The 16090-nt window shown below is 29.7% G+C and overlaps 2 protein-coding genes across 3 annotated transcripts; one reads left to right on the top strand and one right to left on the bottom strand.

The window, feature by feature from the left end:
• Positions 1-1374: 1374 nt before the first annotated feature.
• On the bottom strand, positions 1375-3565 carry LOC122593397 (vestitone reductase-like). Of its 2 annotated transcripts, XM_043765800.1 has the most exons (5): positions 3465-3565; positions 2847-2963; positions 2086-2616; positions 1729-1927; positions 1375-1624 (listed from the first exon to the last, which is right to left on the bottom strand). In XM_043765800.1, the coding sequence occupies exons 2-5, from the start codon at positions 2953-2955 to the stop codon at positions 1483-1485; spliced, it is 981 nt and encodes a 326-aa protein (XP_043621735.1). In that variant the 5' UTR covers positions 2956-2963; positions 3465-3565; the 3' UTR covers positions 1375-1482. The 2 variants fall into 2 exon arrangements, with proteins under 2 accessions (XP_043621735.1, XP_043621734.1); XM_043765799.1 differs by lacking the exon at positions 3465-3565 and having other exon boundaries at positions 2847-3080.
• A 7459-nt stretch (positions 3566-11024) lies between these two features.
• LOC122593960 (probable protein S-acyltransferase 14) lies at positions 11025-15519 on the top strand. The gene is made up of 7 exons (XM_043766436.1): positions 11025-11438; positions 12511-12733; positions 12833-12924; positions 13563-13686; positions 13783-13868; positions 14479-14544; positions 15098-15519. The coding sequence occupies exons 1-7, from the start codon at positions 11229-11231 to the stop codon at positions 15221-15223; spliced, it is 927 nt and encodes a 308-aa protein (XP_043622371.1). The 5' UTR covers positions 11025-11228; the 3' UTR covers positions 15224-15519.
• The last annotated feature ends 571 nt before the right edge of the window (positions 15520-16090 follow it).

The raw sequence follows: 16090 nt of genomic DNA, 5'->3' as shown, positions 1-16090 counted from the left end.
CACCTTATCCGAAAAAGTAAAACTAAAATAAATCGGATTTTTAATCCAAACATAAGATTTAAGTTTGAGACAACACAATTTCATCGACTTAATTACAATTAAGCTTTTGTTTTAAAAGGACTTTCCCACATTCTAAATTTGTAATGGTGTGCTAATCAATAACCACCGAATTTGTGTCTAAAGTTGGAATGATGAGTTGGTGGTGACGTCTTCTAAATGTAAACTAGTAAACTTTTACATGTGACTCCTGTACGAGTCCAAGTGGAATGTAGCTTCATGTTTGACAACAAACAAAATAACTTGACAAGTCATTCATGTAGATGGACAAGTCACAAGTGTTGACATGAATGTCACTTTTAAACTTTTTTTAAGTATTTTTTTATTTTTTAATTTTTTAAAACGAAATTCTAATTTACTCTTACTTTTAAACTTTTTTTTAATTATTGTTAAAAGCTAATATTTAAATTTTCATTAAATTTATCATAAAATAATCAATTAATCACAACAAATTCAAATCAGCTAATAATAAAATTTTAATATATATTACTGTAGATTAAAAACTCAACAAAACATGAAATATATGTAAGAAAATAAATTTCATAGCATAATACATCAAGCTATCATAGACCTCAATTGATATTACTTTTATCCTTTTAACGGTATGTATTTATACAATAGAAACTGAAATAATATTCGGTTTGTGTGTATTACATAGACACACTTCTATTTCTTTTATAAATTATCATATGAACAATATCGTAGATTTAATTTATTGGTAACACAAAAATATTATTTTACCCATCACCATCTCATCTAAAAATATAATTATCAAATTGAATTAATAAACATTGAATGTAACTTTTGATTATTTAAGAAAAAACAAATTTCATTAAATGAATATTTAACCGATAAATAACAAATAGAGTACAATATATGTAAACGTCAATGATGACTAGTCTAACTGGTCATAGGTATCCTAGGTTTTATTCAAAGTCTTGAGTTTGATTCTTAGGGATGACAAGTCTTGGAGTTTTTTCTTCCGAATACTTGTAACGGCTTATGGTCAACATCTCGTTGTCTAGGATATGTGCAAAGATTCACCATTATACGGTGAGGTTTCCCTCATGTCTCATACAATGTTTAAAAAAATATATATATGTAAACAAGTTTTTAATCAATTAATGCCGACGGTCATCAACCTAGCTTGAAGTTCATTATAAATTTTGATCGAAAAGTCGATATTTACCACCACATATTGTAGTGTAGGTTTGATTTTAATAGTTGATAAAAGTGTAAATCAGTGGCTTGCCAAAATCTATCTCAAGTTTAAATTATAAAACTTAGTTGCATAAAACTTGCAAATCTTCAAATGTGTGAAAACAAACATGATCTTCATTTATTTATGACCCAACGTTTATTATTAGAGACATGCACTTGAGTGAGATACATCTGGTACAACCTTTAACAATAATAAATGATAATTTATAGTAGATTTTTTTGTTTACAACAAGCAATTGCATCATCGAACATTTTTTCAAGCCCATGCTTAAATCGGAATCCAGTGCTCAACAGTTTTTCTGACGACACCCCGGGAAACTTCATTTCTTCGACATCCTTTAGAAAGCTTTAATTTAAAAACAACATGATATATATGTAGTTAATATTAACGTGGTATTAATGTTTTATCAAAAATATAATATAATTTCAGAATGATATGTTAGAACTTACTCGATATTTGGGATTTTATATTCTGGATATCTAACTGATAATAAGTTATACAATTCTTGGATTGTGACCACAACCTTTGAACAAATGTACCTTCCTTTCGCATTCTTTTGGTACTCAAGAAGATGAATGTGTGCCCTTGCCACATCATCAACATGCACAAAATCCGTTTTCATAAGCATGTTATACACACTAGTGTCACCTGAAAATTAATTCAATCTAATCATATTATGTCACATTATAATTGTATTTAAAAAAAAGTCAAGCTAATCTTCTCCTTTTCAAATTTAAACAAATGTTATTTTTAAGTAATTGAAGAATACGAATATTGTTGCAATCATTTTGAATATATATACGTACCAAAGATCATGGCCATTGAGACATGAACAGAACCAGGGCAATTGGGCCCAACAAATGGGCCATGAATATATGTAGGAATAACACTCACAAAATCCAATCCTTTGTCCTCGGCAAATTTTAGCAATGCTTTCTCGGTCAATGTCTTGGAAATGAAATAAGGGGCACCCCCAAAATCTTTAAAATGAGTACGAATAAAATCAACATCACTCCAAGATTCCTCATCTAAGACCTCATTGTACTTCTTCCCGTTAAACACAACTGCAGATGCACTAGACGTGTACACGACTTTCTTGACCGTCTTTGAGTCAAGGCATGCTTGTAAAATGCCCAAACCACCATTGATCGCTCTTTCGGTTATCACTTCTTCGGGTTCCTTGCCCACAAAATCAATTGGGTGAGCGACATGAAAGACACCGATGCATCCTTGAATTGGTGCCTTAAAGGTATCCGGTTTGCTTAGATCCGCCTCAAATATCTTGAGCCTCTTGGATGCTCCCGGTAGGTCAGTGAGGTAGCTCATATTCTTTGTGCCTATAGTCACATTAAATATTTGGATTTTAACGCGTTACGAGCAGTATTAAAATTTGAACATTTCAATAGAAAAATAGAACCCATAATAACTACCAAAAGGCCAAGTAACATGTTCTTTTTTCCATATATATACAATCAGTCATATGACTATAACGTGAAAAGCACACATTCGAAAAATATTAATTGATGCTCGATGTACATAAAATGATCGATATAATTAAATTACGTACTAGATCTGACGGTAGTATTGACAGAATATCCTTGTTCAAGCAACCTCTTGATCAACCATGACGCTAAAAACCCTGTTCCTCCGGTTACACAAACGCTTCCTTTCTCCATTTTTGGTTCTGTTTTTTGGCTCAAAAGAAATTTATGAGAATGAATGACTATATAAATAGTGATCAATACAATATATATGTATACATAAAAGTTGAAACATTATTATATATCAAAGTCAATGTTAGTTTCATGTTATCCTAAACGTTATCACATGAATTAATAATGGGGAGTTGTTATGTCTTTTTCAACCTTTAGATCGAGTTTCTTTTAAAGTATAGTAGAGGCGTGCTTTTTATCACTTTATCTAAGGAACACATGAGATAATAATTAAGTGAAGCAACGAGCCAACGATATCGAGAACTTTCAACATTCAATATTATATCAACATTACTATTTACTTTAAATATATATATTTTCTCAAAGCATGATTAGTGAGAGTATGTGAAAGTAGCTAGAAGGATAGTGTTGTCATCTTTCTGTAACGCAATGCAATTATTTATTATACGAGTAACTTTTTCCCAACTTTATACCAAGGAAATGAAAGAAAGAATAATCAAGAAAGAATATACCAAGAAATTGAGAGAAAGGAAGGCGCGTGCTGTAAGGTGCACCAAATGTTCAGATAATCTGATCACTCGGGGTTCAAACGCCTCTTGATTGATTTTGTGTTATAACTAATTAGAAACGTATATATTTATATTGTTGGGATCGAATTGAAATGATGTGATGAAAGAGAAATATAACTCATCTTAAATTTACATGTGACCTTGATAAGTCCACATGGGATTCATTTTAACTTTTGATTAGACAAATGTATGCATTTACGATCAACTACTTTTTTTGGCTTTTAAAAAAATTTTATGCGACAACGAGCAGTACAAGAGGACAAGTGTTGACATGATGTAGGGCCGGCAAAGGAGAAGCTCTGTGCAAGCTGCTTAATTGGGCACATCCACACCTTAAAGCCAAAGTTTCATTTTTTTTTTTTAAAGGTGAATTTCACTGAAAACTTCGTGTCGCGATTCAACAGCGGAAGGTTTAGCATACGTTGTCTTAACCGAGTCCGTGCTAGAGAGCTCCCTCGAAGTAGAAATGCCTTTATCAAATAGGCGATGGGGGAAAACCCCATATTAATATGCTCGAAGGCACGACGATCAATAGGGGTAAACCCTGTCCCCTCAGACTTGAACATGGGTATACCCAAGCCAATCCCTCATAAAGGGACTTCCTTATGTCCTTCCCAAAACTTAAACTCAAGACCTCATGGATAAAGGGATGGTATTTCAACCATTTAGATAATACTCAAGGACGCCAAAGTTTCATCTAATATATACATATACATTATACATACTTGTTGAATCATTTAATTCACTATAGTTTTAAGCCCAACCTAGATAATATCTATGACGAAGGAATAGGCTCAGGCCCATTGTTTCTTATTCTTACTCTGCTGGATTAATTTTGAAAATAGATGATGTGTTTTGAATAATCAGAATTAGATAATTAACTGTAACAACACGTGCTGCCAAAAGATAATAGATAATGTTTGAATTTGATTATGTTGTTTAATATCATAATAATCAGATAATTAACTCACTTAGTGTTTGGCAAATATATACATTTTACGTAGTAAACAATTAAAATGACAAAAAAGTACATAAAATCTAAAATATCAATAAATTACTGTAAATCTTAAAAGCTTTGGATGTTTAATAAAGAAAAGTAAAAACCATTATTACATGTGATAGTTTACTCGAATACCTCAATGCTATCACTTAAAATAATAATCATAACAAAAACCAAATCAAACAAAAAGAATAGACTTAATTTTTTATGATGACGGCATACTATGTAAGTATGTATGTATATAATAATAGGGGTAATATAAGGTGTATATACAAGAGAATTGGAATGAAGAATACGGTCGGAAAGAGTCATTGGATAATTGCGTTTTTGTGTAGGGGGAGAATCCAAAATTACGTTTTGTGACTTCCCAAACGCTAATAATTAATTTTTAAATTATTTTTGCCAAACACTAAAAACCAATCATTTACGATTTTTAAACGCAATTATCTAAAAATCCATTTTATAACTCAACCCCAAACACCCTTTTAGCGGGATTAAATATTAAGTTTAATTTTATTTATAAAACAAATATTATTATTAACTTTCAACATTCAACAATTCATCAAAATTACATTACATCACTAACTTACATTACCTGCGCCGCCGCCGCCATTACATCGCCACCACCTCCACCACTGCCGCTACCGCTACCGTCGCACGCCACCATCGCTGCATCATGCGTGTACCGTTCTGGGAAGTTTAAATTGGTAAGTGTAATTTTGTAGTATATAACTCGCATCCTTTTTAGATATAAATATTGATGATGTATTGATGTGTAAGGGACCAATTTTGTATATGGCATTTTTGTGTCTTCAAATTTCATAAACCGGCCTTGTTAACATTTTTGAAAAAGAAAAAAATCTGCAGAATAATGTTTCTTTATCGACTTTTAAAAAAAGTTATATTTTAGAAACAACTAGAAAAATACCCCGCGCGTTGCCGCGGGATTTTTTTCCGCTAAGTTTTGGTGACCGAAGTTGAAAATTTAAAGTTATATGGTAAAAAGTTAAGAAAACGAAACTTTGTTGACAAAGGGAAAAAATCTAAAAGTTATGCAGTGAAAAGTAAGAAAAATGAAACTATCATGAGAAAAGTTTAAAAAAAAATCGAGAGTTATGTGGTATAGAGTAAGCAAGTAAAAATCTTATGCCAAAAGTAAAAGAAATTAAAGTTATGTGACAAAAAGTAAAAGGTTAAAAGTTTTTGTAATAAAAAGTAAAGAAAATGAAAATTCGTGACAAAAGTTAGATAAACAAAAGTTTAAAAAGTAAATAAAACTAAAATTTTGTGCCAAAAGTAAAAAGTTTATTTGATAAAATGTAAGAAAATGAAACTTTCGTGGGAGAAGTTAGGAAAACGAAAGTCTAATAACCAAATAAAACAAAACTTTCGTGATAAAAAATAAAGAGAATGAAATTTTTGTGACAAAAGGTAGAAGAATGAAAGTTAGTAACTAAAACAAAAATCTCGTGCCAAAAGTAAAAGAAATTAAAGTTATATAACAAAAAGTAAAAGGTTAAAAGATTTTGTGATAAAAAGTAAAGAGAATGAAAATTTCGTGGCAAAAGTCAGATAAGCAAAAGTTTAAAAGAACCTCGTTATTAAATTACCAGCATATCAAAGTTGTTAAAAATAAAACTATCCTAGTAATAGATCCACGCGTAGTCGTGAAATACATTTTGTAATAGATAGTAGTATTAGAACACTACAAACATACTTATGTCAAATTCTAGAACTCAGGTCTAAAAATGGCAACAAAAAATGTAGAATTAAAAAAAATAACGTGTAAGAATAATAGTTATAATAAGACAGATAAAAAAACATGGAACAAACTAAAAACTATATTAATGTATATAATGACACCTCTGATGACAATGGTGATGTAACATATTGTAATACTTTAAATGTTACATGAGCGTAAAATGTAATGATGGTTAAAACTATTATTTACTAAAAAAAAGATTATATATAACAGAACAAAAGAAAATAGACAAAATCGCATGTTTAAAGGTAAAACCGTAAATCAGTTAAACTTGTTTTATAAAAACATGAGAACCTAAAGATTGGTGTGAAAAAACTAAAAATAAAAACATTGGTGAGAGACAAAAGTTAAAAGATATAAACTTTAGGGGTTAAAAATAAAATGATACAAAAGTCATGTTAAAAGTTAAAAAGTTAAAACTTTAGGGTATAAACTGAAAAATGATAAAGGTAAAAAAAAAATGTTGTAATATAAGCTTAAAAATTTGTATTACTAATATGCATAAAGGAGTTGTACTTCTATGCATAGAACACATGTAAACTCCATGTTGGTTTTTAGGTGTGAAAAAACTAAAAATAAAAACATTGGTGAGACACAAAAGTTAAAAGATATAAATTTTAGAGGTTAAAAATAAAAAGACACAAAAGTCATGTTAAAAGTTAAAAAGTTAAAACTTTAGGGTATAAACTGAAAATTGATAAAGGTAAAAAAAAGTGTTATAATTTAAGCTTACAAACTTGTATTACTAATATGCATAAAGAAGTTGTACTTCTATGCATAGAAAACTTGTAAATTTCATGTTGGTTTTTAGAATGTATATAATGTTGCGATAATGTTATAATGAAGATAGTAATTGCATAATTGAGAAATGCGTATTAGGTTTGCCATATTTATTTTGAAATCCCATTTGGAAAATATGCATTAAAATTCTCATAGAGGGACCAAAGATCTCCTTTTCACCTACAACGAGATATGTCATTCGGACATTGCCCCGGGAGACATCACATTTGTTAACGATTTAGAAAAAATATTATTTAATATATAATGTGTCATAAACTTTTTGAAGAAAACATGTATTATTTAAATTATTAAAAACTGACATTTGTCAGTTAAAAAATGAACTGTAAAAGTTTTATGTGAAAGTGAAAATCGTTCGCGTAAAAGTTTAGTGCTAAAAGTGTAAGAGACTTGAATGTTGTGGTGAAAATAAAAGAAAATCAAAAATTTTAAAAATTTAGTGCTAAAAGTATAAGGGGTTAAAATGTTGTGGTAAAAATAAAATGAATAGAAAGTTTATTATTCTTTACAACTTTTTCCGTACATTTCTTTTTAATATATGTGTTAAAAAGTTTGTTGCTAAAGTGTAAGAGATTAAAATGTTGTAATTAAAATAAAAAATTATCAAAAAGTAGAAAAATTTAATGTTAAAAGTGTAAGGAGTTAAGATATTGTGGTGAAAATAAAAAGATTAAAAAGTTTACTAAGAATTATAAAAGTCTTGTTCTAAAAGTGTAAAGAGTGATTAAAAAGTTTACTAAGAATTATAAAAGTCTTGTTCTAAAAGTGTAAAGAGTGAAACTATTGTGGTGAAAATAAAAAATAAAATAAAAAGTATACTATTTTGTACATGTTTTTCCGTACCTTAAAATAAAAGAAAATTAAAAACTATGAAAGTTTAGTTTTAAAAGTGTAAATAGTTAAAATATCATGGTGAAAATAACAAGAATACAAAGTCTACTAAACAAATATTATAGTTTAGTGCTAAAAGTGTAAAGATTGAAAGTTTTGTGTTGAAAATAAAAAAATAAAAAGTTTACTAAAAATTATTATAGTTTAGTGCTAAAAGTGTAAAGATTGAAACTTATGTGGTGAAAGTTAAAAGAATAAAAAGTATACTATTACTAAAAAATATTTAGTTTAGTGCTAAAAGTGTAAAGATTGAAAGTTTTGTAGTGAAAATAAATAGAACAAAAAGTTTACTAAAAAGTATTATAGTTTAGTGCTAAAAATGTAAAGATTGAAACTTATTTACTAAAAAGATATTATAGTTTAGTGCTAAAAGTGTAAAGATTGAAAGTTTTGTGTTGAAAAAAAAATTAAAAGTTTACTAAAAAGTATTATAGTTTAGTGTTAAAAGTGTAAACATTAAAACTTATGTGGTGAAAGTAAATATAACAAAAAGTACACTATTACAGAACAAAAAGTATACTATTACTAAAAAATATTTATTTTAGTGCTAAAAGTGTAAAGATTGGAAGTTTTGTGGTGAAAATAAATAGAACAAAAAGTTTACTAAAAAGTATTATAGTTTAGTGCTAAAAATGTAAAGATTGAAACTTATTTACTAAAAAGATATTATAGTTTAATGCTAAAAGTGTAAAGATTGAAAGTTTTGTGTTGAAAAAAAAAATTAAAAGTTTACTAAAAAGTATTATAGTTTAGTCTTAAAAGTGTAAAGATTGAAACTTCTGTGGTGAAAGTAAAAAAACAAAAAGTACACTATTACAGAACAAAAATTACTAAAAAATATTTATTTTAGTGCTAAAAGTGTAAAGATTGGAAGTTTTGTGGTGAAAATAAATAGAACAAAATGTTTACTAAAAGGTATTATAGTTTAGTGCTAAAAATATAAAGATTGAAACTTATGTAGTGAAAATAAAAAAATTAAAAATATACTATTCTTTACACGCTTTTCGAGACTTGTAAAAAAAATAAAAAGTATACTATTACTAATAAATATTTAGTTTAGTGCTAAAAGTGTAAAGATTGAAAGTTTTGTGGTGAAAATAAATAGAACAAAAAGTTTACTAAAAAGTATTATAGTTTAGTGCTAAAAATGTAAATATTGAAACTTATTTACTAAAAAAATACTATAGTTTAGTGCTAAAAGTGTAAAGATTGAAAGTTTTGTGTTGAAAATAAAAAAATAAAAAGTTTACTAAAAAGTATTATAGTTTAGTGCTAAAAGTGTAAAGATTGAAACTTCTGTGGTGAAAGTAAAAACAATAAAAAGTATACTATTACTAAAAGTTATTTAGTTTAATACTAAAAGTGTAAAGATTGAAAGTTTTGTGGTGAAAATAAATAGAACAAAAAGTTTAGTAAAAAGTATTATAGTTTAGTGCTAAAAATATAAAAATTGAAACTTATGTAGTGAAAATAAAAGAAAATAAAAAATATACTATTTTTACAGGCTTTTCAAGACTTTGTTTTTAATATATATATATATTATAATTTGAGATATAACAACGTGTCTCATATACTAAACTAACATTTGAGTCAATATCTAAAGTTTTTTTAATTACTCATTCTCATGTCTTTATATTTATGATTTCAGTCAAACAAGACTCTTGTCATGCTACACAAATAAACTTGGCTTAAAGTTTTTAATGGGTATAAATCATATAAGCTTTTTTTCAAGTTTATTTATTTATTTTCTAAATTTGACTTGTTAATAAATCTCATCTTATGGCCTTACTTTTAAACTTAAAAACTTATTTAGTAATTATAGATTTTTTTAATGGTAGCTTTTCCATATATTATTACAAAATAATTATAGATTGTGTTAAATTCTACTTTTCAAAAAAAGATTGTGTTAAATCCGTAAAAAAATAACCTATATACTTTATTACTAATAAAAGGAACGCAATTAGTGTTTAAATTCCAAAAAGAGTATATTTTCAAAAACAATGTTATAATGATAAACTAATTACAAACACATTTATATAAATTCATGTGTGATCAATAATATGAAGATAGAGAATGAAGAAAGAAAAAATGATTTTGTATTTGATTGATCTACTTAATCTACCACATCAATTTGTAGATGTTTATTTGTAATTGGTTTGTGTATTTAACATTTCTCTATTTTCAATTATTATTATTCAGTAAAGGGAATATTGTTAGTTTCACCCATTTATTTTTCGTTAAATATCTACTTGATTTGATACATCATTAAAAATTCCGCATAGAATCTTGAGTGGCATTCAAAATCCCATCCACGAGCCGATAAGTCTTTTGTGTGCCTCCAAACAATAATTTTGACGTCATCTAAAAATGTAAAATGTCATTAGAAAACATCGATGTGTTCCTGGGTCACACAGAAGAGATTTCAGACCGCTGTTAAGTTTTCGTATCCACCTCACAGACTGACATTAAACTTTTAATTGTTTGTCGAGTTTAAAAAGATTAACGGATGAAACTTAAGGATATTCCTTTGTTGATTAACATGTGAAAATGTACTACTTTTAACAATCAATAATAAAATATGTTCACTTTATTAATTTTAGATAAATAAAATACTTTTTTAATGAATTTAGCCCTATGAAAATAAAAGACAAACAGCCAACAAACTATGGCACTATGCCATTAGCTTTTTTTCTTTTATATATTGTAAATCCAAAACGTTTAAAAACAAATTCATATATATTTACATCAAAACGTTACTTCAAATCAAATACTCGTATAAAATAAGTGAAAATAAACTAACCCAAACGCCCAATTATCATGATAATCACGACATAATTACTTAAAACAACGTGTAAAAGTATATGTAACATATAAACACAGGGAACTTATTAAAGTTAAAAGTCCGGTCACGTAAAAACTTAAAAAATTTCCTCGTTGATCCAAACAAAATATAAGAAGAAAAAGTCCTTGTTTGTAGCTCCTTCTTCCTATATCTCTCTCCCTCTGTCGCCATAAATTCCAACACATCTTCTTCCCAATTACAATCAAATTCCATAAACCCTTAAAAACAAATAAACCATACCCACATCACAAGTTTCACAAACAATCAAAACCCATATATCAAAAACAAAACTTTATCAAAATTCACCCTTCACTTCACCCATATATATATATATATATACATATTAGATATAGACATAGATTTTCTTGATTTTTTTTTTGAAAATAATTTATCGGAAAGAGTATTTATTTATTAATGTATAGATCTGGAAGTGTAATGGCATGGAATGTATTCAAATTTTGTACGGCTTTAAGAGGGCTTGGCTCAATCATGATCTTATTGGTTCTTGGTGTTGTGGGTGTCACATATTACGCTGTCGTTTTGTGTAATTATGGTCCATCTTTGACCTCTGGCGGCCTTGATTCCTTAATATCACTTCTTGTTTTAATTATTTTCCACACGCTGGTAATTCTTATTATTATCTTTTTTAATTTCCCAGTACTTTTTTTTTGGAAATTTGTGAAATTTTAGATGTGTGTATAATATCGAACTAGATTTTAGTCCCGTGCCGGCATTAGATAAGTCTGGTTTTTGTGTAATGATATTATAAGTTTAAAGTTTGTTAATTTAAGGACGGATAGTGTAAGATTGATATTAAAGTTAAAGTTTGATTGAATTGAAGTTGTTCATTTGATATCAAGTAGATACTGATGTTTGTTAATTTAAGGAAAGTTTTGAGCTTGTTCTGTTTTTAGTTCATATAGGTGGTGCAGGTTGTTAAGTTTTTGCTATTAATGATTATAAGTTTAAAAATGGGAATAAAAAATAAAAATATTTTCTTTTTGTTTACTTTTTCTTAACTATTCTCATCATTGTAATGTTTACTTGTAAATAAAGATCATGGCAACCTTGAGCTCCTGATGGGGTGTCATCTGCGGTTTTAAAGTGATTTATGTATGATTTAAAGATACAAAATTAGAGTTGGCTAATCAGCTTTTACATAGAAGATACTTGGGTGTTTTTACTTGTTTATATTGACACTCTAGTTTTCTTACAATTTCCCTTTAGCTGATTATATAAAGCTGATTACTTTGACTGCAAATTGCCAGATAGTTAGAAAGTCATAAGTGTATCAATAATCATATGCGGTCTATACGTGCATCTAAACTCCCTCTAGAATGGTACTTCATGGAAAATGTTTGTTACCTTGTGTTTTGTTCTATATGTACTACTGACTTCACAAATTCTATAATAAGGATCCTAGTTACAAACTCAGAAATATGGAAACTCTAATCGGTGTTTGGATGGGAGTTTTCAAGATGATATGGTAGTTAAAGAAAACAGAACTAATATCTGATAATTGTTTGTTTGTGTCTTTTCTTTTGTTTGTGTTTATTCTTATCATGAAAGAAAGGAGGGTCTTTGTTTATGTTTATGTAAATAAGAATCCTAGTTAAAAGAAACTACACAATTTGTCACATTTTATAAGTGTGAATGTGATTGTTGATCCTCAAGAATGACTATTATGTTGATTCAGCTGGGGATGCTTTTATGGAGTTATTATTCGGTGGTCTTCACAGACCCGGGTAGTGTTCCACCTAATTATAGGCCATTGGTTGATGAAGAAAGAGGAGAAATTGATCCATTGGAAGCATCTGAATTTGGCCCGTTGGCTAAATCTGATCCTACCAATACAAGAATCCGTTTTTGTCGGAAGTGTAACCAGTTAAAACCGCCTCGGTGCCACCATTGCTCTCTTTGTAAGTTCAACCTCGTGCTCTATTGTTAATTGTTGCGAGCATTATTCTTCTCGTGTCAATCTTGAAGATATAAAGTTGCGGTTATGTTGCATTTTATAGGTGGGAGGTGTGTGCTTAAAATGGATCATCATTGTGTGTGGGTTGTTAATTGTGTTGGGGCATTAAACTACAAGTACTTTCTTCTCTTCCTGGTATGTTGTAATTCCTTAATCCCGGTGCTGAGATGTCTAGAGTGCCCGTCAATGATGAGTTTATTAATGAAAGTCACAACCTGTAGTAAAATACTTTCATGACAGCAGGGAGAACAACAATTTATTTTGATACTTTACATAAAGAAGGAACATTGTATGTTCCAATGTGCATCCTAAAAGTGGGTATTTTTTATTACTCCATATTGTTATTGTGAAGTGAAAAGATACAAAACTTTTTTAAACATTGAATTTTTTGTTCTAGATAGTCCCCAGTAAAAAATGCTACATATCCTTTTTGTTAACAAGGTTTCATGGGAGAATTACCTACTTTCCTGCTGTTGCTATTCATATGGTCCAATCCCTTTGGTTTGTGATATTTGACTGAAACTTGTGACATGTGGCAAACCTTCAGCACCTGTTTAATGTTGTGTTTTTGTAAAATAGTTGAAAATGAACATTGTTATTTTCTGTTTGTTGCACTTCACATCATGTTTTCTCAATTCGTATTACTATTGAAATTGACATGTTTAGAAATTTACAATGGTCCCAGCTTTTTGTGCAATGAAGTCTTTATATTTGATATCTCCTACCCAAATTTTATACAAGTTTTTGTGATTTATTCTTCTTAATTGATGCAGTTCTACACATTTCTTGAGACAACGGTTGTAACTTTAGCCTTGTTACCACATTTCATAGCATTCTTTAGTGAAGGAGAGATTCCTGGGTCACCTAGCACTCTAGCGACAACCTTCCTTGCTTTTGGTATGTCTACAGAAACACTTATTTATGATTCTTGTGAACTCTCTAGTTCATGGTTTACCCTTTGTTTGCTTATGTAACCAGTCTTTCCTTTTGCAGTCTTGAATTTGGCATTTGCCTTGAGTGTTTTTGGGTTTCTGATTATGCATATATCGCTAGTGTCTGCTAATACCACAACCATTGAGGTATTGTTTTCTTTTTGATTTATGTCTAAATCCATATAGAGCATGCACTTCCAATATGGTAAAAGTGGATCTTATAACCTGTAAGCTATGAGTTCAGGTAGAAATATTAGTGGTTTAGTTAGTTGATCATCTAAAGAAAAAGAAGCAGCCCTGAAAATTCTTTGAATCCTGTCATTCTATAATTTTTCAAAGCCTGACATCTATTATCAACAATTAAAAGTATTTGATTTAGATCTGAGATTCTCCGATGTTGTAATTACTGGACAACATTTAAGAATCTGACTAATGGTACAATTTTCCTTCAATAATAAGGTTGCCAATGGTTTGGTGGCTCATTGGTAAGATCTTAGACCTGTGGATTCGAATCCCACTTCCTACATTTGTAGGAGTGGATTATTACCCGCGGCGGGGGGTCCGAGAGTTCTGGGTTTCATCCCAGGCATGCATGGTTCGAGCTCCGCATACCGCCCAATTGGGTGTCGCTGTGGTGTCTCGAATGCTAACTATTAATTACTAACTTGCTGTTCAAAAAAAAAAAAAGGTTAATCAAAATCTTGTGTGAATATGTCTTTTTCCAAGATTAGTTATTTATATATACTGTTGTGATCAGGCATACGAGAAGAAGACTACTCCAAAATGGCGCTATGATCTTGGTCGTAGGAGGAACTTTGAACAGGTAACATCTAGTTATGCTCCATCATGTAACATTATGTTGTGATTTTTGTGGCATATTCAAGATATCTTGTTAATACTCAAAACATTTATTTGTGTCAATATTTTTATGCGACATAGAGAGCATTACGCTTATAACATCACTAGGAGCATTATGCTTATAACATCACTATGTGTTGATTTTCATCACTAAATCCCCTGCCGTTTTACTAGAAGTCAACATATCAAACCTATAATAATGTGATAAGGAATACAAATATGTATGCCTATTAAGAGTGCAATCGTGAGCATCCCCTAAATTGGGCATATTGTTTCCTAGTTGTATAAATCAGTTTAATATTTGTCGAATGTCTAAGATACACCTTTTAGGAATGTGTAAAAAATGATCCACCCTAAAATGACAGCGGGCAAATTGGTAGTTTAAGCTTGAAAACACGAAAAAAGAAAGTCACTGCAATTTCCAGCAGACAGAGTTCTATCTCCTTTGTGTTCCCTTTTGAGTGTGTTTGGTTTAATGTACTACCTTTTTTAGCTAAATGATTTGGTGATAATGACAGGTATTCGGAACTGTACAAAAGTATTGGTTTATTCCAGCGTATTCTGAAGAAGATTTGCGAAGAATGCCCGCCCTTCAAGGCATGGAGTATCCGTCAAAACCAGATTTGGATGCCCAAGAATTCTAAAACAGGAGCATCAAGGAAACTGTTTTCTTGTTGGTTTATAGCATCAGTGCCTGACCCCTCCACATGATGCACGGAAAAGACTGCGACTGATTTCGGTGTTATAGGCGTTTAACTTTTGTAGAAGGGTATTAGCTGGACTGGTAGCGGAGAGGAGTTGTATGAAAGGAATGTTCACGGGTACAGATTTTCAGGTCGGGGGTTAAAGAAGCTACTTATATAGTGTTGTTGCCAAGAAATGTACATTAGTAACATTTGAAGAATCCCTTACACGTAATGAACATGCAACTTTGTGTTGATTTTGCTTGTAGTTATTCTGTTTCTGATTTATTTGGAGTCAGAAATTGAAGGGAAGGAATTGGGATGGCTCAAATGTATAATAGATGTTATATATGTTCCAGTGAGGTGACAAAACAAGTGAGATACAAAACATAATTGGTAGTTATTCTGTTTCTGATTTATTTTTTTCTTGCCGTTTACCTTTCTTACCTACACTTTTTCATGTCACATCAGCATCACTTTCTTACCTCTTTCACCTTCTATTTTCTTCTTAACCATTCATCTATTATTTTGTCCCCATTTTTTTAATTAAAAACATAATAAAATAGGATAGATACAAAACCAATAATGTAAAAGAATCTTGTGCACAGGAAACAAAAAATACACAAAGAATTAATAAATCAGAAAAGGAAGAAATGGGAGTCGGTGATATCAATCACCTACCGTGTTTCACCTTTCCTCTTCAGTGGGATATGTTAACAGTTCACCTGCCATATCATCTTTTTCACCTACCTTGTTCACCTATTGTTACAATTGGTCTAAGATGAAACAAAGTTTTGGCTACTATGGGATTTGCAGTATTTTCTTGTG

Source organism: Erigeron canadensis, chromosome 3 (assembly GCF_010389155.1).
Source record: "Erigeron canadensis isolate Cc75 chromosome 3, C_canadensis_v1, whole genome shotgun sequence".
NCBI classification, from domain to species: domain Eukaryota; kingdom Viridiplantae; phylum Streptophyta; class Magnoliopsida; order Asterales; family Asteraceae; genus Erigeron; species Erigeron canadensis.
This window is presented reverse-complemented; position numbering and strand designations above follow the sequence as displayed.